Here is a 25,487-nt window from a genome sequence, read left to right as displayed (position 1 = left end):
AATAAATGTAAGATATTGGACAAATGCAAAAATTGATTTGCGATCAATCTTTTATTATAATGAATTTGAAAAGCCTACGATTCTTTGATAAGATTTTAAGCAATCTTAATTATCATATATGTATAATTATCGATATCAAATATTTAATTGTAGATGTGTTGGTAGTTAACATAAAATTAAATAGAAAACAATCTTTTTTTAAAACTGAAATCGATTTCATTTGATGACAGCTTTATGCAATTTTTGATAGAAATAAAAAAAGCGGAATGGCAAGAAGAGATGTAAGATTATAATAAGTGGCAGGTTACGAAGTTGTTGTATCTCTTCGTCCTGTGAAGGAAACGATAGAGCGAATGCCTTTTACAGAAGTCTGAAACGTTAAGAACAAGATAATTCTTATTAATCATATGATTGGAGAATAATAATGATATATAATTCAAGGTATTGTCAACAATCTCATAAAGAAAAAAGAAATTACCTTTTTCTTAGATCCATTAAGAAAATCCTTATACATTTCCGAGCGTAAATATCTCGAGTAACTATCACTTTTCATTAGATGATATACATGCGCCTAGAAAATGACAACAATAAAAACTATAGAGAACCAATAATATATGAAAATAGAAGAATATTTAAACATTATACCTACGTATACACATATAAATCAATTTAAATAAAAAAATCATATGTATTAATCTTATTTAATACTTATTTTGCATGATCCGTTTCAAATAATTTTCTCATCTTAGAAAAAATAGATAAAAGTTTAATAATTTTTTTTTAATTTTATTTTTTTTTTAAATTGATTAATTTTCCCTTGTTTCTTTATGTGACATATAACATGTAAGAAAATAATTAATAAATTAAATTTATACCGCAGCAACGTCGAAACACCATCGGTCCGGCTTTTCAAGACCTTTTTTGGTAATCTCATAGGATCGAGAATCGACATTGATGGGACAACTTGCATCTGTATCCAAAAATTCACGCCATATCTCTTCGACTTTCATCTGGACGTCTTTTTGCGGTAAGGTTTTCAATTCCTGAACGGTTTCCCAAAATCTGCACATATCATAAATGATCTCGTCTCCCTGATGCAAATTCAATATCGTATTATGTGTGTAGATAAAATATATATAAATATATATATTTTAATTCTTTATGTAATAAAAGAAAACAAGCTTACGTTGACAATTGTTATACGTACTTGAGATTTTCGCCGCTAAATTCTTTATCTAAAAAGCGTATAAATTGTTCTCTACCAACGGGATCTTGTAGGAGTTCTTGAAGACTGAATGCCCACCTTTTTACTCTTCTCGCTGATATTTCTTTCCTATATCCGTAAATATAAATGTTATTTATTTAAATATTAAATCTTATAGAACCGTACATGTGAGAAAAACAACCAATAAGAAATTGTCTTTAACGGTCAAGCTGGATCTTAGGTGCTATTATAATTCCGTATGTAGTCTTTTAAACTGCGCGCCGAACAATTATGTTTCGGTCTTGAAACACAACTCTACGAAACTACCGTAATAATATCAGGAGTTAAATTGTTCTAGTAATTTAACAATTTTTTATGCTCTTTACGCATCTTAAATTTTCGTAGAGCTGCGTTTCAAGACTGAAAAATTGTTTGACGCGATCCAGCTTGATCGTTAAAGGTATCTAATTTCGTGTTATAAATATTATATAATATATAATATTAAATGATACATGCCGCGAATATTGCAAAACACTTTTTTTACTTTATTGTGACAATAATGTATGTACTTACGCTAATTTCTCCTGTTCCCACATTTCCGGACTGTCGGAAATCCATGGATTTGTGAGCTCGGGTTGGGTGAAAAAGGGATCGTATTCCATGTATTGTTCAAAGTACCCGATCAAACTAAAAATATCGCATATTGATTAGCCTATAAACTACAAACGCATATATATAATATATGCATTTAGCGAAGGTTAAATAAATGTAATATTATTATTACATCATCGAACGCAGGATAAAATGTGGAACAGACATTTTTACTTTCGTTGTTTTACAAAAACGACCCCGACGTTAAACCTCGATTAACTTTAAGAAATATTAATGCAAATGCATACATATCCCTTAGTTTACTTTGCTAAATATAGATAAACAAATTCTGTTGACATACGTACGCTTCTGCTACTTTCGAGACCTTGATGACGGGCTTGACTAGTCTGTCTTTCAGAGTCTCGATCTCCTTCTGCAAAAATTCTATCGATGAGGTCGCACTCGTTTCTGTAGGCGGCGATATTCTACCACCCGCGACGCCCAGTTGCAAATGCTTACTTGGTTGTATAATTGTTTTATAACTACGACAAGCCTTCTTAATATCTAGCTCCGTAGTATTTACGCATCCGGGCTGAAAATATAATGAGTGAGATTTAAAATATATATTTCTTTAATAAAAAATGTCCTTGCTATTTATTATATTTATAACGCAAAAATTATTCCAATATTTTATCAATAAGAAAATATGTAAATGTTCTTTTCTTTATTATTTCAATTTTGTTATTCTAACTAAGAAGAATTACCATTGGTCGATGTACATCCCAGAAGGCTCTCTCTTGGCTATCCAGGACTTTTCTTTCTAATTTATCTCTTTTCTTGTCAACTTTGCTTTGCGCTTCTGCCTGCATAAAAATAAATTCCCATTTTCGTGAAAACATCTTTTGTAATCTAGCTAGATTTTCCGCCTCGTAATCCGCCAATTCCAATCTCGTTTTATTCTGCATCGTCCTTTTGCATAAATAGACAGCTGTAAGTAACATTTAACGTGTTTTAACGCACATTAACGGATGTGAAAATTTATATATTTATTAAATATGTTCTTATTGTTAATCGTGTCATTTACATTTCCGATATAAATGACAGATGAAATTACACTAACGATAATATTAATATCCTTTTATACCATAATCAGTATTCTCGGGTTCCCAACAATTCGATGGCCAAAAATACGGTGTTTGAAACCTGTAGAATGTGTTGTCGCTCTTTACGGTAAGGCAGTGGTCGTCGATAGGAAAAAAATATCCATGGGATGCCATCAGATGAGCCACGTGAAGAGCCTCTGTATTAATATATCATTTATTAATCATGAATAAAATCTATAAAAAATTAATATAAACAAATAACATAAATTTATACCTTGATCATCTATATCCATGCTCTTCATCATCCATGCTATAAGATCTGTGCCTGAAATATAATTTTATATATAATTATTTTTTTATTTATCAGTCTTCGGTTATAAATAATAATGCTTGATCAAAATTTAAATTACTTATATCTTCAATTATAAAAAGCTTAAAATATAAAAAATTCTATTTTCGTATATTTACGATATACATAAATGATGGATGAAATTATATACACTAACGATAATATTGATATCCTTTTATACCATAATTAGTTGTTCTCGAGTTCCTAATAATTCATATATTTTGCTCTTTAATTAAATATCTACTTTAAAATCCTTTTTTATCTTATACTAAATTGACAAGAAAAAATACTTGCTCTTATAACGTTATGAATTATTTAAAACACAAGTATTTCTACACTTTTACCTGTGAAAACAGACGGTGTCTTCGTCATAAAAGTCTTGACTGTTTTTACGGGCACACCAGTAAATTCGTCCAACATCTTTTCCACGATCGATTCCATCTAAAAAAAATATAGTAATTACTTTTTTTTGTAATATATGATGATTGGAAACTATAATTTATATATATAAATTATTTTCAAGAATTTTTTAAATAATTTAAATTGCATTGAAGTATTAAACATATAGATTTTACTAATATTAAATCTTTTTTTGTCCGTTATAATACCTTTTTATAGACGAGGTAATTAGGGGTGTCTTCGGCGCAAGAGGCAGTGACGTTGTACGTAGGAGTATTGGGGGACAAATCTGGGGAATCACTCGTATGACCGTCTTCATTCTTTTTATCTACATCATCGACATGATCGGGCGCCTTCTTACTGCTATTGCTGCTGCTACTTTTCTCCACTGGTTTTCGGCGGCAAGCCGATTTTTCGGAGTTCATAGTTACCATATCCACTCTACGCGTGAAACACAACATTTTTGTACAATGTGAACATGTTAAAAGCTTGGCGTTTTGTATAAAAAATATTTAATATAAATTATTCCATGTTTTTTTTTTTAAACATTTCGGTAAAATTGTTGAAAATAAATTTTTCGGCTAACATACTAAAAAATCGTTAAAATTGAATTGAAATTTCTCTGAAATTTCGTTAAACATAAGTTTTTCAGATAAAAATCGCTGAAATTAAATTAAAATTTTTCTGAAATACTAAAATTTTACTGAAAAATATTCTAAAACATAAAATAATTTTAGCAAAAGATTCTTCCATTACTAATAAATAAATTAACTAAATCTAAGTATAAATTAAAACACATAATCACGATTGTATATGTGTAGGATGAAACAAGTATTACAATAGTTTTAAAAAGTCCAGCTTTATACAAAACAAAAACAATTAAATTTCTTCGTATTTTACGCTCGACATGAGTCCAAAATATATAGCTTCGAAAAAAGAAATCGAGTTAAAAGATTTCAAAATAATTCCGAAGTCGTTTATATTATGTTTAGTTGAGCGCTAATATTTTAGATTAAATGTATATAACGAAATTTAGCACAATATGTCCTTCGTTGATGAATACAAACGGTATTGGAAAAAAGTCTCGATATATCTTAATATATTCTTTTGCGCAATTTTTCTCGCGTGAGTAAAGTTTCCACAGCATCGATCCCCATAGTGGCCAATTATCTAATTACGATAAAAAAGTTTATCCCGCAAACCTGACGAACTATATTTTTTTATACATATATTTACAGCTAGATTCTTCCAATTTTTAAAAGAAATTTTGTTCAACAAGATATCAAAGAACGATAAAGTTCTCGAATTAAAAATATTATTGTCCAAGATTGGCACACACGAGACAGCGTGTCACTATACGGTCTATTTAACGATATATATAACAGTCACCCCCTTCCCTATTGCCGGATACTCGAGAGGGTGATTGAGAAGGGGATATCGGTAAGATATTGTCTCCTATATGTCAATCTCGAATGTCGGATAGAAACGCGAAGAGATGAAAAAGTAAATCACGAATTCCCCATTTTTATTATAAATAAAAATACTGACGTTTTTATTATCAAAACCGCGATGTTATAAACCAAAAATAAGAATATTGTCAACGCAGATAGAAATATCTTGTATATTATTACGTCTAATATAATAAATTTTAATTAAAAAATGTCTGGAATCGATACATGCTTTCTCTATGTTTACTTTGGAAACCTACCTGAATTGTAACACTTTGATGCGGCAATCTGTTAAATTTCGCGAAGGTCACATACTGCCTATAGCTTAAGATTCATCGATGCATGATCCTTGTATAGTTCTCTTCATACGTTTATGTAAACACTAAATTCATGTAATATTAAAAAAAAATTTTCGATCTTTCTGCTCAGAGAGGAAAAAAAAAAGCGGTTGACGAAAGTATATCAAGTTTACAGCATCCGACTGATACGGGCGTCGCGCCACAGCCAACCCTTTCACTGTGCGTCACAGTGCGTCACACAACACGGAGCTGACGGAGCACCCTCCTCGGCAAATAACGAACGAGCGTCATATCTGCGATCGAGGATCCTCCGAAATGAATCTGAGCGAACGTTCTTCAAATTCATATCTCTTCGCACTGTCTCGTAGTGGAGCGACACGTTTCGGAGCTCGAATTAATCATCGACTCGCACATCCCGGATATAATGACGCGGGGAGAGGAAGAACGGAGAGAAAGAGCAATTGTATTTACGATATATAATTGCACCTATTACTGCCTCTCACGGTGGTTCGCGTGTTGACCCGTGTAAAGAACAGGTCAAGATAGTAGGGGGTAAAGGTGTGCGCGCGCCCCTTTCATGATCTACGCAGCAGCGGTTTGTGTTTCCTGAGGGCGCACGTTAGATTGACTGTCCCGAGGCTGCAAGTGCGCAGGTTTCGAGTGCCGTTTTGGTCTTGTGCCAGGGTGAGGAGGATCGAAATCCCGTAGTTGAGCGATGCCGGGAATAACCAGTCGATAAAACGAGACGCGACTGCGCCTCGCGCCAAATCGCACGTCCCGCACGAATATCTTTATTTTTTCAACCTGTACTTATTAAAAAGATTTGCTGACATTTTCTACACGCAATAAACCATTATACCCAATCTTCAATTAATAGTCGATTATTCTTACATTTGACTATGATTGATCAATTTCTTATGGCTTAACACTTAAATGTTACATTATTAAGTTACATTTTTATACTTAAATGTATAACGGCTTATTATAGGAAACTTATTAATTTTAACAACTATATGATGTATATGAATAATAAAGCATTTTTATATTTTCAAGATTTTTTTTAAATAAAAGTTTCGAAAAAAATTAACCGAAAATATTGAAATTAATTAGAGACAAGAGGTAAAATAAAGCATAATTCCAAACTTTAATTCTAAAATGAATGTTATTGTTTTATATATAATTATACAAAATAATAATAACACTACAATGTACACACATACACGCACACATATAGTACATATTATATTTTATATTATTTTATATATATATATATATATATATGAAAAATGATATAAAAAATATAATATATATTTTTTATTTATGAAGCAAGCCTTATTATTCATTTTCGACTAAAAGGGATATATAATACCTTACTCACACAAATATAAGACAATACCATACAATGTTTTATATATATTACAGGATAGGATTTATTATTCCAATGATTATTAACATACTTTTTCCAAAATATTATTAATAAAACTTTTATACACATTCTTTGCTACATTGTACTATTATTGTTGAAAATCTTGCCTAATCTTGCTTAGTGTCTGATTTGGCTGGCGATTGGTTTTCCTGAAATATGTAAATGGCAAAAAATAAATATAACAGCTATAAAATAAAATTGAATAAAGTGAGATTAGTACACAAACAAGCAAGACAAAAATTATGAGCAAGAAATATGACAGGAAAATAGGACACCTAGGTTTACTTTCATCGAAACCAGTTTCTTCGAGTGTTTGTATTTTTATCTGCCAAAGGCGCGGGTGACGTTTCAATTGGTTCAGAGATTTCTTCGGTATTACGAAATGTTACGTAGTGAACAGGTTTTGTCTTATCTTGATCGATGTTTGCATAAGCTAAGTACATAGCAATTTTTTAAAAGGAGGTAGTTGTGACAGTATTTTGTAATATATGTTCATAATATATAATTATTTCTACAACGTATATTTATTTCCTTCTTGAATCTTGTAAGAGATCAATTTTATTATTTATTAGTGAAAAAGTACTATGTATGTAGTAAGAAATACTGATTAGCATATCTTTTTTAAAGTATTTTCAAATACAGAGATGAAGCAATGCAGGTGTAAGGGAGGGGTGATGCAATAGAGAAATTTCTTCGTTGCATCCTACCTCCTTGTTACTGCTTAAAGATGCATATGCGTTTTGGGCAAGACTACCAACAGCACTAGCCACTGCTGAACCTGTGACAATCGTTGAATCTACAAATTCCGAAAAAGATGATGGCATTTTCGGCATTTCTGGTATTGGGATTTGCAGCTGTCGATTGTCACCTGGTTTGACTGAAATTATTTTTAATAAAAATATCGATATATCCATGTGTTAACATTGTTGACAATTATGTCTTCTCTTCAATTTTTTGAAAGCTGGTAGTCTTAATGCGAAGCGTTTGACTACGTTGAGTTTCACCACAGCCACTTATAGCGATCGGTGCTTAAAGTCTTTCCGAGCGTTGAGTGATTTGTAGTTTATTGCAACGTAGTTAAACAACTCCTACCCGTTTTAATATACATTTTTTGTGTTTATAAGAAAACAATTTACTGAAAATAATTTAATGTTCATTACCACCATAAATAAAATTGTAGCCAACGTTTACATAGTGTTTAGTCATGTCAAGACCCTCTTTCGCTTTCTTAGGATAACAAATAGCTGCCATAGAGAGTGCACCCACACTAGAATACATTATTCGCTTAAATTTGCGTCCTCTAAGTCCAAGAACTAATCCAGCTATTCCACCGATAGCAATAGCGCCCATTCGTGGCATAATGTTACTTTCCTCACGTAGATAATCTAAAAGAGCTACAAAAAGTATTTAAATTATTGTGTTATACAATAAAATAATTTTATAAAATATATCAAATATATGCTTGATTAATACTTACAATTGCTGTGTTCAAAACCAATGTCGATAGTATCTGAGATAACACCAGTATAATGTTGATATTTAGATACAACTGCTTGAATTGACTTGCGAATTTTAGATATGTTCTGCTCTAGGGCTGAAGGTGGACATTCTGTACTGTGTTATAGAAAATTTAATAATAAACATTACATATAAAACTAATTGATAGAAAAATATTAATTTATACATAAATTTTTATAAGAAATATTCAATAATACTTTCTGCTCCCTAATAACAATTTATCACAAGATTGAAACATTTTTTAATTGCAAATTAAATCTTTGTATGTGATATATAACAGTTATAATTGGAATTACTTGTGCTTTACCATGGGATCTGTTTAGAATAATCGTCATCAAAAGAATAAATAGGTAGTTCAGATGGTCGAATTAATTTCTTGACTCCTGGTTCCTTAATATTGGGTGACATTTTGTCTTCCGACAAATTTGTTGGTTTTAATACGGGTATCGCGCATAACCCGCACGGCATCAAGATTTTCTTAAAAAACTTGATAAATAAAACATGTTTAGTGTTATACTACCAAATACTTCGTATAGACTTGTAAATTTATATAATTACAGAATTACCATTGTTTGGTTTCTCGTGAAAAATTATATAAATTATATTATATGTATATTACAGCGCATATATTAATAAATCATAAAAAAACTTTTTAACTTTTATAAAATTGTCAAGTGTACTATTAGCAGAAGACGCAACAACACCGCATAACACTAATTGCCACTAACCCATAACCTAACCTGTTTGTCCTGCACTAACCAAGCCACATAAAAATATGGCAGAGAATATACGGTAAAGCTCTATATATGTAATACAGTATCTAGAATTGCGTTCAGTTTTTTCATCATAACTATTTCAAATAAAATTCGGATAAGATGAAATCTCTTTTTTCTAAAAATTAGAGACTTTACCGGATAATACCTATAACGTTTTTTCTGTGAATAATTATAAAATACTTACTTTATACAGATATCTCAGCCTTAGAAAAATATATATGATATATCTTTAAAAAAATAAAAATTATTTCAAAAAATGTCAAAATGACAAAAAAGTGTGCTTAATTTTTCAATAATATAACAGAGAAGAAATTTGCCACCATCTGCAAAAATTTTCTATGCAAACAAAAGAAAGAAGCTTGATTTTTAATTAAACTTTATAAATTTTATTGAAATTATAGTTTTTTTTCCATAATGCAAATTATTTTAAATGTTCAAGTTTGCACTCGCGTAAAATATTACTTTACAATTAATTGATATCTCTGAAAATGCTACTTCTCAAAATGTAGATACTTTAATTTCTCTATTAAACATATTTGAATAACAAAATTTAATTTAAATTTTGTCTACAACACGATTGTAAAACTTTACATTAAAATAAGAAGATAGCTCTTCTTTTTGGAAAAGAATTATATCTTTTTCATACTTTAATACTGGTTCTACCCAGCTCTACCAAAGAACCCGGCTGATATTCGTCGCAATGATGAACGGGTTCTCTGCAAGTTATATCTTTACCAAATACGTTCCCGATAGTAAATTCCAGGATTTTGTGTATAACATCATTCATACTATCATGTTTAAGGGTACAAGATTACAATTCTTGTACTTTCATATATTTCAAAACTCAAAACTCTTTGGTTGTGCAAATGTATGTATGTACCTACATCAAACTGGAATTTCTTTTTTTTCTAAAATTTTCAGAATTATGCTGAATTCAGACTGTATTTTCATTGATCGCTATTATAATTACAACATAGCCTAGTAAGTATAGGTAATTCTTAACAAAAAACACATTTGGTATGTTTTAGTTATGGCATTTTATCCGAATTTATTGTAACAAATATATTATAGTAATAACATTTATGAATTTGTATTGGCATTAGGTCCACGTCGGCGGCCAAAGGTTTGAACGACGTTGACAAACCTACGATTATACTGAATGCGTCGCTTAGCTCGCCCAGTCTTCTTTTTGCTCTTCTCTTGCTTTTCAACCTATAATAAACATACATTAATTTAATACGAACATATGTATATTTAAATATTTTTACACTTCTTTTTGCTCTTCTCTTGCTTTTCAACCTATAATAAACATACATTAATTTAATACGAACATATACTATATTTAAATATTTTTACACGACTTAGGCCTGATTGCACCAATGTGATTTCGATTTTAAGCGAAACTTAAACTGTCTCTGTCTCTGTCTCCCTTTCGGCTTTAAAATGAGATAGATAGAGTTTTAAGTCTCGCTTAAAATCAAAAAGTATTGGTGCAACCGGGCCTTATAAGATTAAAGTTTAAAAATTTATTTTTTTTAAGCAAAGAGAAATATATTTATTTTAATACATTTAATATATTAATGTATTTTTCATTCGTAAGTAATAAACCTAAAACAAATTTATTTTGAATCAAAATTCTCTTTACCTTGGGTGTCTGAGCTTTCACTTTACCAGCACGTGCCAAAGAACCATGAACCTTTCCTGAAAAGAAGAAATTATTTTATAATCAATTTTTTTGTGCTTTCATAATAAATATAAAAATTAACTAGTAGTTTTTTGAACATGGTTGGAGACACTACCGTGTCTCCTGATATCTTTTAAAAGTTAAAGTATATTTCTCAAATAAATTTGATATATAATACAATTGATCCAGTTTTAATTGCCTATATTAAAAATATTAAAATATCATTTAAACATGTTAAAAACTTAATTTTATTTTCTAGAAATTAACTTACCTCCCCGTAAAGGTACAATCAACTCAAGTACATTTGATTGAAGTTCATTAACACAAGTGTCATCTGCTAATAAACTTCCATTGCAATGAAGATGAAATTCATTTTCAATGCCTTGCAGACTTGCAATTCTTTCCTGTAAACAATAAAATTATTAGTATATATGTATAATCTAAATATTTTTTTCTTTTTAGTATTTATCATATAAATTAAAAAAAAAAATTAAAAAATAATATTGTAGTAAACTTATTAAAAGTGAAAGTAAAATATAACTTTCTCTTTTATATAAATTTACATATTATTTTTGCATTAATGCTCGTTCTAGCATTACAAGGTAAACAATGCTAGATTATCATTTTAATGCTAATTCCTTGAACATTAATACCCAAAGACAAATTTAGATTAAATTTTATATGTACTAAAATAAAACTACTTAAAAAAAAACAGCAATACCTTTATATGTTGTATTTTTTCATTATCTTCACATTCAATAACAGTCGTTTCTTGTCCACGAATTTGCAGCTGCATGGTGCTTGTGTATGTAGTACTCTTTATATACCAAAAGCCCTGTAATATATTTTAAATAATTAATAAAAATTACTGTATTAATATATTATTGAAATTATTGTCGTACATATAAACATTTAATTAAAAGTGCTAAACTAATGTATATACTTTTAGAATTTGAAGAACTAGTTTCACTAACTCAGTTAACTCTAATCAGTAATTAACTGTAAACCGTAATTGGTAAAATCTATTAAATAACAAATGCGATTGATCAGTTCTACAGCCGATTAAGTAATGTCTGGTTTATGCTTCGGTCTTAAGGTCTTAATCCTAAAATCAGCCAATAGACTTTAAATTTCGGTTAGAGCTGTCAGCTTTATTGATTGAATTTTAGGATCTTGGGATTAAGACCTGAAGCATAAATCAGATATAAATAGCATTGGCAAAACCAGTCAAAGTCAGATAATCATAGGTTTGATAATTGATAAAAGCGAAAAGAAAAGTTCTAGTAAAGTCTAGTGTAAGAATAGAAAACAAACATTAAGGCCTGATTACACCAACATTACCTGATTTTTAAGCTAAGCTTAAAATACACTTTCTCTCTCTCTCTCTCTCTCTCTCTCTCTCTCTCTCTCTCTCTGTCAATTTATCAACTTAAAAAAAAAAGATTTTTAAGTTCACTTAAAGTCAAAATAATGTTGGTGCAATTAGGCCTAAGTGATGTGGTAGCGTAGATGTCAAATTATAAAAATATATATATATATAAACATATATAAATATATAAACGTATAAATTATATATAATATATATAAATATACACATATACACACATACCAATATTAATAAATTATAGTTATTTCTTTATAAAAAAAATGTTCTATGGAAATTTGTATGCATTTATTATTAAATAAGTATTTAACTGTAGGAAGACAGATATTATGAGAATCGCTAAAAGTTTGCACTACACGAAAACGTATTTTTTAGGTTACAAATTTATAGGCACATGCTGAACGGCTTTTTCAGATCATAAAGGTTCTAACGCAAAAGATTTAATGATGAATCGTTAATGTACAATTATTAATGAAGCAAAATGTAACTTTTAATCATTGAATTGTGTTTAATCTAATAATATATCAAATATAAATCAGACCCACCTTACTAAACCGCACGCAATGGAATCCAATCAAACATGGAGAGAACGTACTATCCTTTCGTAAATACAGCCAGTATTGACTTTTGGGCTGCGTTCAGAAATTACACCTAGGTAATTCTAAGCTATAGTTTACGTTACGTATATTCGGTGCTTCCCAGCAAGAACAGAATCAGACACTCTGGCCCATTTTCTTATGCATGAGTCAATGGACCAATCAAATTGATACTCATGCATAAGAAAATGGACCAATGAAATTCCTTATGCACATGCTTTATGCGTTATGCAAAAGTCTGTGCTCCCCGCTTATGCCTGCTACAAAGTTCACACGCACACAAGCTTTGCTTGTTGGCTACCGGTTGCGCCAGACCGCCGACCGATGGCGTTTGGCGGTAATGGCGGTACCATCGAGTGCTGCAAGCGGGTTGGAATTTTGGAAATCGCATCACTGCTGCAAGCGGGTTGAAAATCGTATCATTGATTAACATTGAAAAATGTCAGTCAAATTAAATACAACTAGCTCGCCATCAGTTGAATTAAGCTCCTATCGTGATCAACATTTTAAGGTATTATTTTTAAATTAACCTCAAATTATTTAGTGAATAATTTTAATTTATTTATGTTTCTTATATGTATTTCTATTTCTGTTTTTTACATCTACATAATTGTTTGTAATTTTTAGTTTAATTTTCATAATATCAACATTTGAAAAGTGCTTAATTAGAAATAATTGGTATAAATGCATTTAGCTGTATATTTATATGATAAATACATTTTTTTTTTTATACTTAATAACTGATTTAGTCTTCTTCATCATTATATAGGGTACAAGGGCTGAGCAAGACAGACTTTTAAGGAATTCCTGTACTTTATATGTTGGTAACCTATCTTTTTATACTACTGAAGAACAGATATATGAATTGTTTTCCAAATGTGGTGACATTAGGCGTATCATTATGGGTCTCGATAAATATAAGAAGACACCATGTGGCTTCTGCTTTGTCGAATATTATCAAAGATCTGATGCCGAGAATTGTATGAGATACATAAATGGTACTCGTTTAGACGACAGGATTATTAGAACTGATTGGGATGCTGGCTTTATTGAAGGCAGACAATATGGTCGTGGCAAAACTGGAGGACAAGTAATTGTTTTTAATATCTCATCAGATTTTAATGTCTCAATAGATGTGACATGTAATATTACTTCATATTTTAGGTGAGAGATGAATATCGATCAGACTTTGATAGTGGACGAGGTGGTTATGGTAAAATAATTCAACAGAAAGTAACATCTCTTTCTGACGGTGGATTTGGACGGTGAAATTCTTAATAAATAAGTAAATGAGATATTGTATGAATGACCATACATATATATGTGTTCAACTTATATTTCATCGATTATTTGTACATGTATGACTGAAGTAATTAATTCCAAGTGTAAATATGTTTACATAATAAGCTTATACCTTAAGTAACAAAAATAAGGAACGATTCATATACATTGAAATAAAAAAATTTCGATACTTTAGACGAGTGTTTTATATTACAAAGGGAATTGCAAATAAATTTGATTAAATTATAAATATTTATATATTCACGAATTTTTTGGTTATTCATTGATGAGTTAATGTAACATTTTGCAAGAGAAATAAAATTTATTTACTTAGTATAGAATAAGTGAATATTGTTTTCTTACTGCTTAAACATTTGACTGAATTGTTAAGCATTTATAATAATAATGTTAAAAAGTGTAATGAAGGAAGACGTATTGTGGAATTTGTAAATTTATATTTTATATTTCTATATACATACAATAAATATCTTGGTAATAAAAATTTAAGTAAAAAAAAGATTTGTACATGCTGTATATTAAAATTTGATTAAAGATATATAGAAATCTTTAAAATTGCTTATTAATATCTATTGTTATAATTAATATTCATCGTTTTATTTTTTTTTAGAATTAGATTTTGATCTTGAGGTAGTGAATATCATATCATCGTTACTATTTTTCTGAGATAATTTTTGTTTGATTAAGCTTAGAAAATCTGTATCATTTCCATTGCAATTTTTCAAATTATTTTCAGTTCCTACAGTTTTGCAAGTATTTCTTGAAGATGTATGTTTTTCATTATTTTCCAAATCAGTTATATTACTTTCATGATTTAAAATATTATTAATTATAACAATACAACTTTCTTTTTCTTTTCTGTTAATGTCAGATATTTGTTTAATTTCTGACTTGTTAACAATTGTCTCATCGTTAACATGACTTATAAGATTTTCTGTTTTTTGAATATTTGTCTTAGATTCTTCTACAGTTTCATAGAATGTTTCTTGACTCTTAATTTTTTGACTGCATATTTCTTCACTAAAAGATGTAGTCTCATCTTCATCATATTTTTGATTAGATTTTTCTACTAAAAATTCTGCTGTATGAATTGAACCAATATCTTCCTCAGATGTATCCAGACAAAGAGTATTTTTGTTAACAACTCTACCTCCGTATAAAAAAGTAGAGACATTTTTGCGTCGCCACATTTTGGAAGTACTGGGTATAATCTGCTTACGTCCCTCAAAACAAAATTCCTTTATGTCGACATTGGTAATCTCGCCTTTTAAGAAATGTAGATATTTTTTTAATGCTGTGTAAAAATGCAATTTGTCTACCATTCTAGGGAAGTTAGCACATCGCGCGCTACTCGATGGTGTCACCCAGATTGCAGTATCACCTATGCATTCCGGTTGTAATCCAAAATAGAATTTAGATTTAGTAGTGATATGAGCAAATACTTCATAGATACATTTACCATTGAACACTGCAATTCTAGGTTTATATAATTTTAATTTTTCTTCCACTACTTTAGCACCCTCTTTGAGTTCTGTTCGTTTAAGATCTGCAGCAGATCTAGTGGGACGTTCAACAATATTTGTCAAACCAATACTATACTGCAAGAGTTTATAGTCTTCTTCAAAACTGATCAATCTTGGTGTTAGGCCAGATTCATGCAGAAGCTTATAGAAGTGATTACCAGGACCTGCATAATATCTACCACGATGTGCTGCCATTAAACTTGGATTGATTCCGACAAATACTATATCCAAATTCATCTCCAGATAATCCTGTAATGTATATTTTTGGACTTCTTCCTCTGACAATCCATTGAATCTGTCTATTTTTTTCTTGGGTCGTTCCAAATCTTCTTTTGTTAATGGTCTTTTCTTGAGCTTGTTCAAATCAAGTGGTGACATGACACTCATGAAGCGAGAAAATACATGCAGGAATCGATCTGAAAATTTTTGTTTTCAATATTAAAAAATTGTAAATTTTTTATGTTGGTTTAAAGAATCTTTATTTGTAAAATATTATTTTGATATTTTTTTACGTTATCAAGTCATATACTTTACATTTTAATTGAAAAAGAATTTCATCAATTTATTTAAGAAAAGTTCACAGTGGTTTTACAATGAAATAAATATTATTGATAAAGGAATGAGATATAAATACACATTCTCTCTCTCTCTCGATATTAATCTTTAAAAACTCACATAATTTATATATCTCGAAAAAAATTCCGTTCCATTTTTTTTCATAATTTTAACTGAACGCAGTAGTTTCACATTCTTCACATAAACCACATAAACATAACATTTTGTAAAATATAAACAGATATATTATTACAAAAATTCATTACAAAGTTATCAAATAAGACGATACCAGACGATACCATAGACGATACACGCAAGAAGACTAGAAACCAGGGGTGCGTTTCGAGTTACGCATGAAGCGCGTAGACTATATAGAAAGTCGTTCCGAACTATTGCGCGCTTTGAAAGCGCTTCGACAGTACTTGAATTCCCCAGATTGTATTAACCGTACTGAATTCTCAGGGTGCTGTCCCATGATACGGAAATTACACCGGAACGGAACAGTGAGACCAATCAGATCTCTGCAATCATTACTCTACTTTCCTTTCTGCGATTGTGATTGGTCTCTCTGTTCCGTTCCGGTGTAATTTCCGTATCATGGGACAGCACCCTCAGGGTGATTTTACATGCAGCGCGGTACGCGATAAAGTAACTATAAGGTAATTAACCTGAAGAAGCCACTCATGGCCATTCACGCTGGTAGTAAATAGTACAAAACTAACAGAAAGTCGACTACCTGATTGGCTACTGCTTTTCCGCTTTCCGTCAAGGTGTGAACCCGCTCTAAAATCACTTATTTTCCCTTCATCCGAGGACACACTTAAAAAAAAAATCTTAAACCTTCTTAAACAGAATGTAAAAGTTGTAAAAAGAAATTATACTGTACAATAAATGAACGCTATAACTTGTTTATAGGCAAATCCTGTATTGTATACAAATTTTGGAGTATGATTACAGTAATTTTTTTTTATTAATATTATTAATATTCTGTAAATAATTTTTTAATAATATTCTGTAAATAAAAAAAAATTACTCCTTAAAAAATGATTTACAGAATATTAATAATATTCTGTAAATAATTTTTTAAGGAGCTTTAAAGGCATAGATGTCTGCGCTCCACGTGTGTAATTTCGTCGAGTACTTGGTTCCAATTATCCTTATTCTCATTCCTCATAGGTATATCTTTCATCGACAATAAACTGTCGAAGATTTCGATGCCTTCAACATTTGAACCTTTGGGAAGCCGGACAAGTGAATAGAAGCTCAGGAGTCTATAAATTTGTATAAATAGCAGAGGATCAGGTGTATCGGTGGATCCGCAGCATCCTCTAATCATTCCGAACATTCCCTGTGCAAAAGTAAACAATACCACTGTATAAACTGTGTGTTAATAATAATTATAGGTCGTGCTCCATGAATGCCACACTTTCGCTTAACTTCATCTCATCATGTACCAGCGTTCCTGAAAAACAAAAACCGTTGTAAACCATCATATCTTAATTTGATGTTATTAAGAATGTATTACTCACCTCTTCTTTCCTCAGGTTTCATAGCAGTACTTTTTTCTTTTAACATTGCGAAAAGTGCAAAGCCACTAGGGCTGAAGTTTTTTATGTATTTATTAAGCGTTCCAATAGTAGGTAAAGCTAGTATGTTAAGTGAACGAAGATGAACATAAGCCTTACGGCTTTTTATTCTTAGTAGCAGGCTTTCCAGTATCCAGTCTTTTGTATAACGCATTCCATGCTTGTCATTGGAGCGAGAATTTCTCCAACATGCTTTAATCGACTTCTTCATGACAGGTGGAAAGCTTGCTATTGCTTCGTCAAGAATTTCCTCTTTTTGTGAAGCACATTGTACTTTTAAATTCTCTAATTCTACTTTGTACCTCTCCAGCTGTAACATATGTCAACTCACATAAGTATGCAATTCAAAAACTGAAATTTATAAGCTTGTAGGCATTAATAAACGTTTACAAACCTGGTTGTATATCCGTTTATACTTTTGTTTTACATTTTTCTTGCAAAGTGCCTCCTTCGCTTTTCTGGCGGCTGCTCTCCTTTCACGTTTGTTTTCTCTTTCTTTTTTTCTTTTGTTCTTTAATTGGCAATCTTTACAAAGATTGGATCGTGAATGTGGTTTCTGCTCAAAGTACCCAATGGTGCAGGACTCTTCTTGGCACATTTTCATTGCACTTATTTTTCGCAATGAAAAATAAATATCTTGTAGGCACGTTACCTTTTCCAAAAGATGATAAGTGACAGGATGATTATGAGCACGTAACTGAAATAAACAAGCCAATCAAGCCAATAGTATAGGCAGATAAATTCATATACAAAAAAACTTGTAACGTATAAAAGTCCGAAAATACCTCGATGGTCATGTCACTCTTTACAAGTAAAGAACGCTGTATTGTACTGCTACAATGTTCCGAAGTGCTTTCAAAAAGTATGAAAAGTAATCCACACTTTGTTTCCATCACACCCCATGACCCCATGGACTGATAAGAAGGTCTCGCATTCCACTCCTTTAGTAACACCGTTGTATTAAAAACATTTTCTGAAGTGCATTCCATTGGTGTATGCAGCAGTGATGAAGATTTGTCGCAAAGTAAAGGTAGTGACTGATTGTCAGAAAAACGAGAAATTGAGGAGCTTTTAAGATCATTTGAATCTATACACAATTTGCTTTCAAGATTATTTGAATCTATAACCGAGGAACTTTCAAGATTATTTGAATCTATAATCGAGGAGCATCCCTGAAGAAAAAATTTTCCGTCACATCAAGTGCTCAATTATTAGGGAGGATCCCATTTGCCTACATTCCCAATTGCATACACCATTCACATCGATTGATAGTAACTTTTCCGTGCTTTATCAATGAAGTTATATTATTTTTAAATTGGCCAATCAGTGAGCAATGTGTGTAATCGTGCATGTAGGCAATCGGAACCTTCCCAATTATTATCTGGAAAAATATATGCAGCAACGCCATAGATCACATGTGACTTTAATACTTACTGGAAAAATGTATGGGACACTTGTTGATTTTAATGTTGGACGCCTACGTAACAGGGTCAACTCCTTTCCATCCTTTAATATGTTGATAGGACTTCGATGTAAATTACTGCCAAAATGTTGTTCGCAAATGTAATAATTTTTGCGAGTTTTCTTTCCAACTCTCAAGTTTGGTCCAATTGCATTTATCCAAGTTTTAAAGTATGGAGATTTCTGCAGTATATAATAATTGAGATTTAACATAACTAAGGCATCAAATTTGTTAAATTGCTTGTTAATTTAACTTAGTGATATTACTGCGGTAGTGAATATGTATGCGTCAATGCTGAAAATCTATCAGCGTCGCGGGGGGGACTACATACGCAGTATATAAAATTTCACACAATTATTATAAGCACGTTGATCTAGCTTCGACCGTTATAGGCTTCTTCTTCTAGTTTATTATTGTTTATCAATTACGGTCATAGAAATATTTAATATATTTGTTAACATAACTGTTATATATACATACAAATGTCGGACAATATTATTAAATCACATTTTTACGTACCTCACAAAATTTGAATACTGTTCTTCGATTTTTTTTATCTTGAGGATTGAAACAATTTCGAATACAGCACACTCGTTCGGTCATCGTACTTAGGATTAATTATTTACACGTTTTATCTTTAATCTTCTTAAGTTCAAAATTCAATCGAACAAAACAAGGTTTGTTTGACATGCGCTGTCACGAATTGAAAACGACTATCAAGCGACAGAGAGGACTAATGAAGCGCAAGAGTGGGGGAAGTACAGCGCAAGAGTGGGGGAAGTACTTGTGGGTTAACCACAAGTTAACCAGATAATGAAAAATCGGGCCTAGTCTTCTTGGATACACGCGTGAATAATAAAATAGAGTACCTATAGGTACTCTACATTAAAGTGAAAACGCGCGCCCTCATTTAGTTGAATTTTGAAACATTTTAAAACAATCATTATTATTGATGCTGGATAAAGAAGAATTTTAATCAATCTTATTATTACCATAAGAACACATATCTTGGTAGAACAATTTTCGCTGGATTATTCCATGTTTTGTAACACTTTTCAGCAAAATTTCAGTTTTTCAAAGAAATTTCAACACAAATGTCAAAGAAATTTAAATAAAATTTTAAAGTCCAGTTCAATTTCCAGTAATTTTTTCTATATATGTTTTAATTAGGTAAAAAATTCACTTTCAACAAATTTTTAACAATTTTATTAAAATATTCTAAAACGTGGAATATGTGAAATAATTTCAGCGAAATTTTTTTTATCAATATACCAAAGTAATCTTTCTTATCATCAAGAAATTCATAAAATATAATAAATGAAAGAAATATTTTTGCAATAATTTTACATAAAATAAACTTTACTGTCATATTTGCAATTATTACGTTAAAACAATTATGTATAGATTTTACATTATAATTTATTGTGGATGAAGTTTGATAATAATTATTAGATGGAGTTTGATAACAACTATAGGGGAAACGTTTCCTTGGGAACGTTTCCTTGCAAACACATTAGAAAGTCTTCGTGAAGGATTTTTCAATGAAACTTAAAATATTTCTCATTTAACTGGTGAACTATTTTTCGACTGATTCATCACATCACGATATGGCGAAAATTGAAATTGACGTAAATCGTGTATCTTTTCCTTCTACGAGGTTTACATTGGACGAATGGGATCTCGATAATCAGTTCAGGTATCAATAAGTCATGCGTGTGACTTTAAGCAAAATTACAAAAAATCCAGCTAAAATTGTTAAGTTCTCTGTGGAAAACTCGTCAAGTTGTATACAATTTAAAATTTCAAATGTTGCTCATCTATTCCGGATGTAATTAAAGAGAAAGCAAATAAGTTTTTATCAGTTAAATTACGCTTTCTCTCTCTCTCTCTCTTTCGCGCACCGTACATACATCCGCACTCAGAAGATCGTAAATGTAGATGATTTGAGACAGTGCAGGTAACTTAACACAGCACTTTTGTTAAATCCAATCGTGGTATCCATTTGTGAGTCTCTAAAGAAAGTTAAAATTAAAAATTTTTTTAATGACTCATGAATGGATATCACAACTGAATTTAACAAAAGTATACATATGCTGTTCCAAAGTTACCTGTACTGTTATCTATATTTGCGTAAATTTAATCTAACTTTTCTTTTTGTTTTGATATAAGACTGTAATTTGGATGAATTATAGATATCGAAGTTCCGAGGCACAACAAGAATTATCGGAACGGCTCTTAGCTGAGGCAACGCTTGCGTGTGAGTCTGCCAAGGAAATCGTAAAAACTAATAAAAAGGAGACAGATCATCGACTGTTAGAAAAACTAAATGACATTGAATTTCGTAAAGGAGAATTGCTACGCATAAGAAAGGACACTGTTCTGGAAATCGATGCATTGTCTGTATACAAAGAACGTATTACGGATGTATTAAAGTCCGTAAAAAGAAACGCTCTTGAAATTTGTGAAAAATGTCTCATAGCTAGGTTACTAAAGTTGTCAAATTTAAATTTTAAACAATTTGTTAATCCCTTCAGACTCGGTGCACATTTTATAATTTACATTAAATTTGAAAATATTTTTATTAAAATTATTTAATTTATCGACATCTCTCATCAAAGATTAGATATATGTATATATATATATATATATGTATAAAATAAATATATTGAAAAAATATATAATTTAAATTTAAAATTAAATAAAAAATGTAAAAAAATTGTTTAGTGTAAATTATTTATTAAAGTGATATATTGAATTTAAAAAGTTTTAAATGTTTAAACTAGTTTGTCTTTCTTTTAATAGCTCCAATAAATGTTTTTAAAATAAATTTGTTTTATTTTAATGGTTTAATTTAATTCAGGTCTGAAAGAGTTAAGCAAATTTCTCTTTCTTCAAACTAATTTTCTTAAAAAAAAATATTTCATTACAGAAAATGTAGATTGAGTATTGATTTGGTTTACGATGATGTTGAAACGAATCTATTGAAAGAGCGTGAAGTGATACAAGGAGCAGAGAATCTAGTGGATCGAATTTTAAGAAAAACTTACGAACAAATCCGTAAATTAAAAGCCACGTTATATTGTATTGACCATGATCTCGAAAATAAGGAAAACAATTTACATATCGATCGTCGCAATGTGACTTTAAAAGAAACCGATTTCAATTTGAACATTTACCACGGTACTTCGCCTCTCGACAAATCGTACGTAACGTTGTTGAGAAGTATCAAGTGTTGTATATAATTTGCATACATTATCATCGGAATACAGTGCACATGTTTAACCTTTAGCCGCAGCTATATACAGGATGTACTTACTAATCCTAATTAAAAACTGGTTCGAAAATTCATCTATTATTTTGCAATTTTCGTAATTTTTATTTAATTACTCAATGTGTGTGTGTGTGTGTGTGTGAGCAGAACGTACAAAATTAGCATGATAAAACAACTTTAATAATTGATATCTTTAAGATCTCTTTACAAAACATCTATAGATAGATATATTTCATAAGAATCATAATAAAAGATATGTACTTTAAAGTTGTCTTATGTGTTGATTACCAGCTTATTTGAAAATCTCTATAAATTAATATTTCTGTAACTATTGTGAAAATTACAAAACGACTCAGAATTTTTCGATTTAGTTTTCGATCAGGAATAGTGTCATATGACTAAATGCGAGAGCTTTTTTAATATACACTCTGTATATTGCATTATAATGTTGAGAACAACAAAGGCGGATTTCTTTGATTTGTATGTCGTCATTTGTGTATAATAATAATAATGATTTAAGAAAACATATTTTAAAAAAATAAGATAATTGTGTAAGATCTTAGTAATTATCCAATTTACATATCTATATGTTTTATGATACACAGAAATAAAAGATTTTCTTTTCTTTATACGTTAACGTAAATTAGTTTTTTACATATTGTCATTTGCGTTCAATAATAATGATCTAGACAGCACATTATTTATAAAATATTTACAAGATATTTGTATAAATATTTATGATTTATTTTAAATACTTTATAAATATCTTTGTACAAATATTATGGTATAGATTTATGATAAATACAAAATATTTATGTAACATTTAAAAAAAATTAATAGTGATAAATATTTATTATAAATATTTTGTGCAGCCTACGGAACTATAAATATAAACAAATATATTAACAAAACTAAACAAATATATTAAAGAAGAATAAAATGTTCACGTAAGATCAACTTAGAAAAATCTCTTGTTTAATAGCAAATTATTTTATTTACATAATTATCTTAGCAAATTATCTTATAATTATTTACATAATTATCTTAACAAATTATCTTACATTATGTATTTACATAATATGGGCCAATCTCATCAGCTTCTATTTATTAAGCTAATCAGTCGATTAAATTTTAGTATTACCAATTGCAAAACTGAAAACATAACTTAATTTTCTGGCAGTTGTACTAAATTTCTGTGCTTAAACAGTACATGTCCTTTAATTACTTAAATTTCTTAATTTCGAAAAAGCTATACAAGTCGAGCACGTGAGTATTTAGAAACATCTCTCGTCAGCAAAGGATATTTTTGAGTCTTGCAGGTGGCAATATTTAATCGGCCGATTAAGTTAATCGGAGTTAGTGGAATCAGGTCTATATGATACATGTATTATATATAATTCTAATTGCATGAAATATTCAAGAATAAAGAAGTCATATACAAAAGGACTGTTAAACATAGGGTAGTAAAATTGAATGAATGGGAACTGCAAACAAACAGCAATGTTATTGATGCAAATAAAGAAATGAATAGCGCAAAGCAATTACGCTGTTACATTGATACCATAATTAAGGAAACGATTGATGAATTAAATAACCAAAAGGATGTGACAAATAAAGCTTTCAGACAGCGTATTGAACAGACTCGAGAAGCCAAAACGAAACTGGAACTTCAACATTCAGAAGTGAGTAAAAAAATTAATGCAATCTAGCTATGATGATGCAAATCTTGACATTAATTATTAATTTAAGATTTCACCAGGTGACAAGTTTACGTATTTACGTTTTCGAAATCTATACATTAAAATGTTGAAAGAAAAATAGCTCCGATTAATCTTTGATAGAAAGAGTTTAAACACTCAAGGACATTTTTTTATTCCTCTATTTTATTATTTTAACTCAAAAGTTTTGTTATTATTTATTTTGTAATTTTATTAAAATGTCTTTTGTAGACAATAAAACAAGTTACCGCCATGTTAAACAATATTACACACATAAAGAAGTCAATAGCTGAGAAAGAAGGATATATGGCTCTGGCTCATACAAGATTAGGACATCGATGTCAACGTCCAGGGATTGAACATACTCAGGATTTAGTCGAAGTCAATCTCGTGAAAGAAATACATGAATTACGAAATGTCGTGGCAAATCTACAACGAATGCTTTACGAGGTTTTTGATACCCGTTTCTTTTTACGTTTCGTTCTACAAAATTCTAATTATAGAATTTATACATTTGCAGCACCAAGTAATATATTTCGTGCAATAAATAGTAATCTTTTATTATTACAATATATGTCTTACAGGCAGAGGCATCGCTACGATACTTGCTCAAAACGCAAATTCAACTCGAAGAAGATATCAATGTGAAGACGAATACTTTGAAAATTGATGAGGTTGAATGCATGACTTTACGTCAAAGTATGGATTATCGCGCTTATTAAAGTGCTATTATTTTAAATTAGTATCTATATCTTATATTCATAACCTTTACAATTTATTCATCTTTTTTTATATCTTAAATATGATTATAATAATGCTCTTTAGATCTATCAAAATTTTTGTGCCATGTAAATTTTTACACATAAATTACATAATCAAATTAAAAGTGTGACAAATAAAATAATAATCATCGAGGCTCTTAATCTTTCTCATCAAAATCATATTAGATTATTAAAATATCGCTCGCGTGTGATATTATGCCTGAAAAGAAAAAAATCATACTTCAATAGTATTTTTATTATTATATTATTTAATTTATTTTAATTAAGGTTACCAAGCGTACTTTTATAAAACTTGTACTGTCTCCGAGGTCGGAAAATAGTGTACTCTTATTTTTCAATTATTATGCTCTTTTTTGAGAAATGAGACAAAATTTAAAATTATTATTTAATTAATATTTAAATTTATTATTTTACAAAAAAGTTTTATGCTTGAAATTGTCTTTAACGGTCGAGCTGGATCTTAGGTGCTACTATAATTCCATATGAAAATTTATGTATTACGTATGTAATCTTT

At 30.0% G+C, this 25,487-nt stretch overlaps 6 protein-coding genes across 8 annotated transcripts; 2 read left to right on the top strand and 4 right to left on the bottom strand.

Moving 5' to 3' along the window:
• Positions 1-159: 159 nt before the first annotated feature.
• On the bottom strand, positions 160-9,951 carry RSG7 (regulator of G-protein signaling 7). Of its 3 annotated transcripts, XM_018549869.1 has the most exons (16): positions 9,760-9,951; positions 8,645-8,823; positions 8,297-8,433; positions 7,980-8,213; positions 7,517-7,696; positions 3,856-4,097; positions 3,592-3,688; positions 3,173-3,223; positions 2,940-3,095; positions 2,560-2,783; positions 2,161-2,387; positions 1,778-1,891; positions 1,208-1,333; positions 876-1,062; positions 479-571; positions 160-370 (listed from the first exon to the last, which is right to left on the bottom strand). In XM_018549869.1, exons 1-16 carry the CDS (start codon positions 9,898-9,900, stop codon positions 305-307), a joined length of 2,454 nt encoding a protein of 817 aa, XP_018405371.1. In that variant the 5' UTR covers positions 9,901-9,951; the 3' UTR covers positions 160-304. The 3 variants fall into 3 exon arrangements, with proteins under 3 accessions (XP_018405371.1, XP_018405368.1, XP_018405369.1); XM_018549866.1 differs by lacking the exons at positions 160-370; positions 479-571; positions 876-1,062; ... (6 more) ...; positions 3,592-3,688; positions 3,856-4,097 and adding an exon at positions 6,804-6,968 and having other exon boundaries at positions 7,527-7,696; positions 9,760-9,930; XM_018549867.1 differs by lacking the exons at positions 160-370; positions 479-571; positions 876-1,062; ... (7 more) ...; positions 3,856-4,097; positions 9,760-9,951 and adding exons at positions 6,804-6,968; positions 8,904-8,940 and having other exon boundaries at positions 7,527-7,696.
• Positions 9,952-10,131: 180 nt separating this feature from the next.
• RpS30 (ribosomal protein S30) lies at positions 10,132-12,791 on the bottom strand. Its single transcript, XM_018549875.1, has 5 exons — positions 12,727-12,791; positions 11,519-11,632; positions 11,069-11,201; positions 10,759-10,814; positions 10,132-10,325 (listed from the first exon to the last, which is right to left on the bottom strand). Exons 2-5 carry the CDS (start codon positions 11,591-11,593, stop codon positions 10,194-10,196), a joined length of 396 nt encoding a protein of 131 aa, XP_018405377.1. The 5' UTR covers positions 11,594-11,632; positions 12,727-12,791; the 3' UTR covers positions 10,132-10,193.
• Positions 12,792-13,106: 315 nt separating this feature from the next.
• On the top strand, positions 13,107-14,136 carry LOC108781796 (nuclear cap-binding protein subunit 2). The gene is made up of 3 exons (XM_018549878.1): positions 13,107-13,288; positions 13,547-13,867; positions 13,942-14,136. The coding sequence occupies exons 1-3, from the start codon at positions 13,217-13,219 to the stop codon at positions 14,044-14,046; spliced, it is 498 nt and encodes a 165-aa protein (XP_018405380.1). The 5' UTR covers positions 13,107-13,216; the 3' UTR covers positions 14,047-14,136.
• Positions 14,137-14,672: 536 nt separating this feature from the next.
• LOC108781800 (G/T mismatch-specific thymine DNA glycosylase) lies at positions 14,673-16,002 on the bottom strand. Its single transcript, XM_018549883.1, has one exon. The coding sequence runs from the start codon at positions 15,984-15,986 to the stop codon at positions 14,673-14,675; it is 1,314 nt and encodes a 437-aa protein (XP_018405385.1). The 5' UTR covers positions 15,987-16,002.
• Positions 16,003-17,536: 1,534 nt separating this feature from the next.
• On the bottom strand, positions 17,537-19,910 carry LOC108781797 (uncharacterized). The gene is made up of 6 exons (XM_018549880.1): positions 19,722-19,910; positions 19,175-19,384; positions 18,526-18,912; positions 18,135-18,437; positions 17,684-18,050; positions 17,537-17,616 (listed from the first exon to the last, which is right to left on the bottom strand). The coding sequence occupies exons 1-6, from the start codon at positions 19,803-19,805 to the stop codon at positions 17,552-17,554; spliced, it is 1,416 nt and encodes a 471-aa protein (XP_018405382.1). The 5' UTR covers positions 19,806-19,910; the 3' UTR covers positions 17,537-17,551.
• Positions 19,911-20,809: 899 nt separating this feature from the next.
• On the top strand, positions 20,810-24,913 carry Tektin-C (Tektin C). Its single transcript, XM_018549860.1, has 6 exons — positions 20,810-20,898; positions 21,395-21,685; positions 22,132-22,404; positions 23,933-24,155; positions 24,423-24,641; positions 24,776-24,913. Exons 1-6 carry the CDS (start codon positions 20,810-20,812, stop codon positions 24,911-24,913), a joined length of 1,233 nt encoding a protein of 410 aa, XP_018405362.1.
• Positions 24,914-25,487: the final 574 nt, after the last annotated feature.

Source organism: Cyphomyrmex costatus, unplaced genomic scaffold, assembly GCF_001594065.2.
Source record: "Cyphomyrmex costatus isolate MS0001 unplaced genomic scaffold, Ccosl1.0 scaffold908, whole genome shotgun sequence".
NCBI classification, from domain to species: domain Eukaryota; kingdom Metazoa; phylum Arthropoda; class Insecta; order Hymenoptera; family Formicidae; genus Cyphomyrmex; species Cyphomyrmex costatus.
The sequence above is the reverse complement of the archived record's forward strand: the minus strand, read 5'-3'. Positions and strand labels throughout refer to the sequence as shown.

What these genes read in the sequence shown, in the direction of transcription:
- Tektin-C (XM_018549860.1), top strand. Translation starts at nt 20,810, where the DNA reads ATGGCGAAAATTGAAATTGACGTAAATCGTGTATCTTTTCCTTCTACG. An exon ending in ACTTCGCCTCTCGACAAATC is followed by an intron (nt 22,405 to 23,932) that starts GTACGTAACGTT and finishes TGTTAAACATAG; the next exon opens with GGTAGTAAAATTGAATGAAT. An exon ending in TGGAACTTCAACATTCAGAA is followed by an intron (nt 24,156 to 24,422) that starts GTGAGTAAAAAA and finishes TGTCTTTTGTAG; the next exon opens with ACAATAAAACAAGTTACCGC.
- LOC108781800 (XM_018549883.1), bottom strand. Translation starts at nt 15,986, where the DNA reads ATGAGTGTCATGTCACCACTTGATTTGAACAAGCTCAAGAAAAGACCA.
- RpS30 (XM_018549875.1), bottom strand. Translation starts at nt 11,593, where the DNA reads ATGCAGCTGCAAATTCGTGGACAAGAAACGACTGTTATTGAATGTGAA. An exon ending in AAAAAATACAACATATAAAG is followed by an intron (nt 11,202 to 11,518) that starts GTATTGCTGTTT and finishes TATTGTTTACAG; the next exon opens with GAAAGAATTGCAAGTCTGCA. An exon ending in GATTGTACCTTTACGGGGAG is followed by an intron (nt 10,815 to 11,068) that starts GTAAGTTAATTT and finishes TCTTCTTTTCAG; the next exon opens with GAAAGGTTCATGGTTCTTTG.
- LOC108781796 (XM_018549878.1), top strand. Translation starts at nt 13,217, where the DNA reads ATGTCAGTCAAATTAAATACAACTAGCTCGCCATCAGTTGAATTAAGC. An exon ending in ATCGTGATCAACATTTTAAG is followed by an intron (nt 13,289 to 13,546) that starts GTATTATTTTTA and finishes ATCATTATATAG; the next exon opens with GGTACAAGGGCTGAGCAAGA. An exon ending in GTGGCAAAACTGGAGGACAA is followed by an intron (nt 13,868 to 13,941) that starts GTAATTGTTTTT and finishes TTCATATTTTAG; the next exon opens with GTGAGAGATGAATATCGATC.
- LOC108781797 (XM_018549880.1), bottom strand. Translation starts at nt 19,805, where the DNA reads ATGACCGAACGAGTGTGCTGTATTCGAAATTGTTTCAATCCTCAAGAT. An exon ending in CAGTATTCAAATTTTGTGAG is followed by an intron (nt 19,385 to 19,721) that starts GTACGTAAAAAT and finishes TATATACTGCAG; the next exon opens with AAATCTCCATACTTTAAAAC. An exon ending in AGAGTGACATGACCATCGAG is followed by an intron (nt 18,438 to 18,525) that starts GTATTTTCGGAC and finishes TGTTTATTTCAG; the next exon opens with TTACGTGCTCATAATCATCC.
- RSG7 (XM_018549869.1), bottom strand. Translation starts at nt 9,900, where the DNA reads ATGAATGATGTTATACACAAAATCCTGGAATTTACTATCGGGAACGTA. An exon ending in TATTCTAAACAGATCCCATG is followed by an intron (nt 8,434 to 8,644) that starts GTAAAGCACAAG and finishes TCTATAACACAG; the next exon opens with TACAGAATGTCCACCTTCAG. An exon ending in GGTGTTTCGACGTTGCTGCG is followed by an intron (nt 572 to 875) that starts GTATAAATTTAA and finishes GTCATTTTCTAG; the next exon opens with GCGCATGTATATCATCTAAT.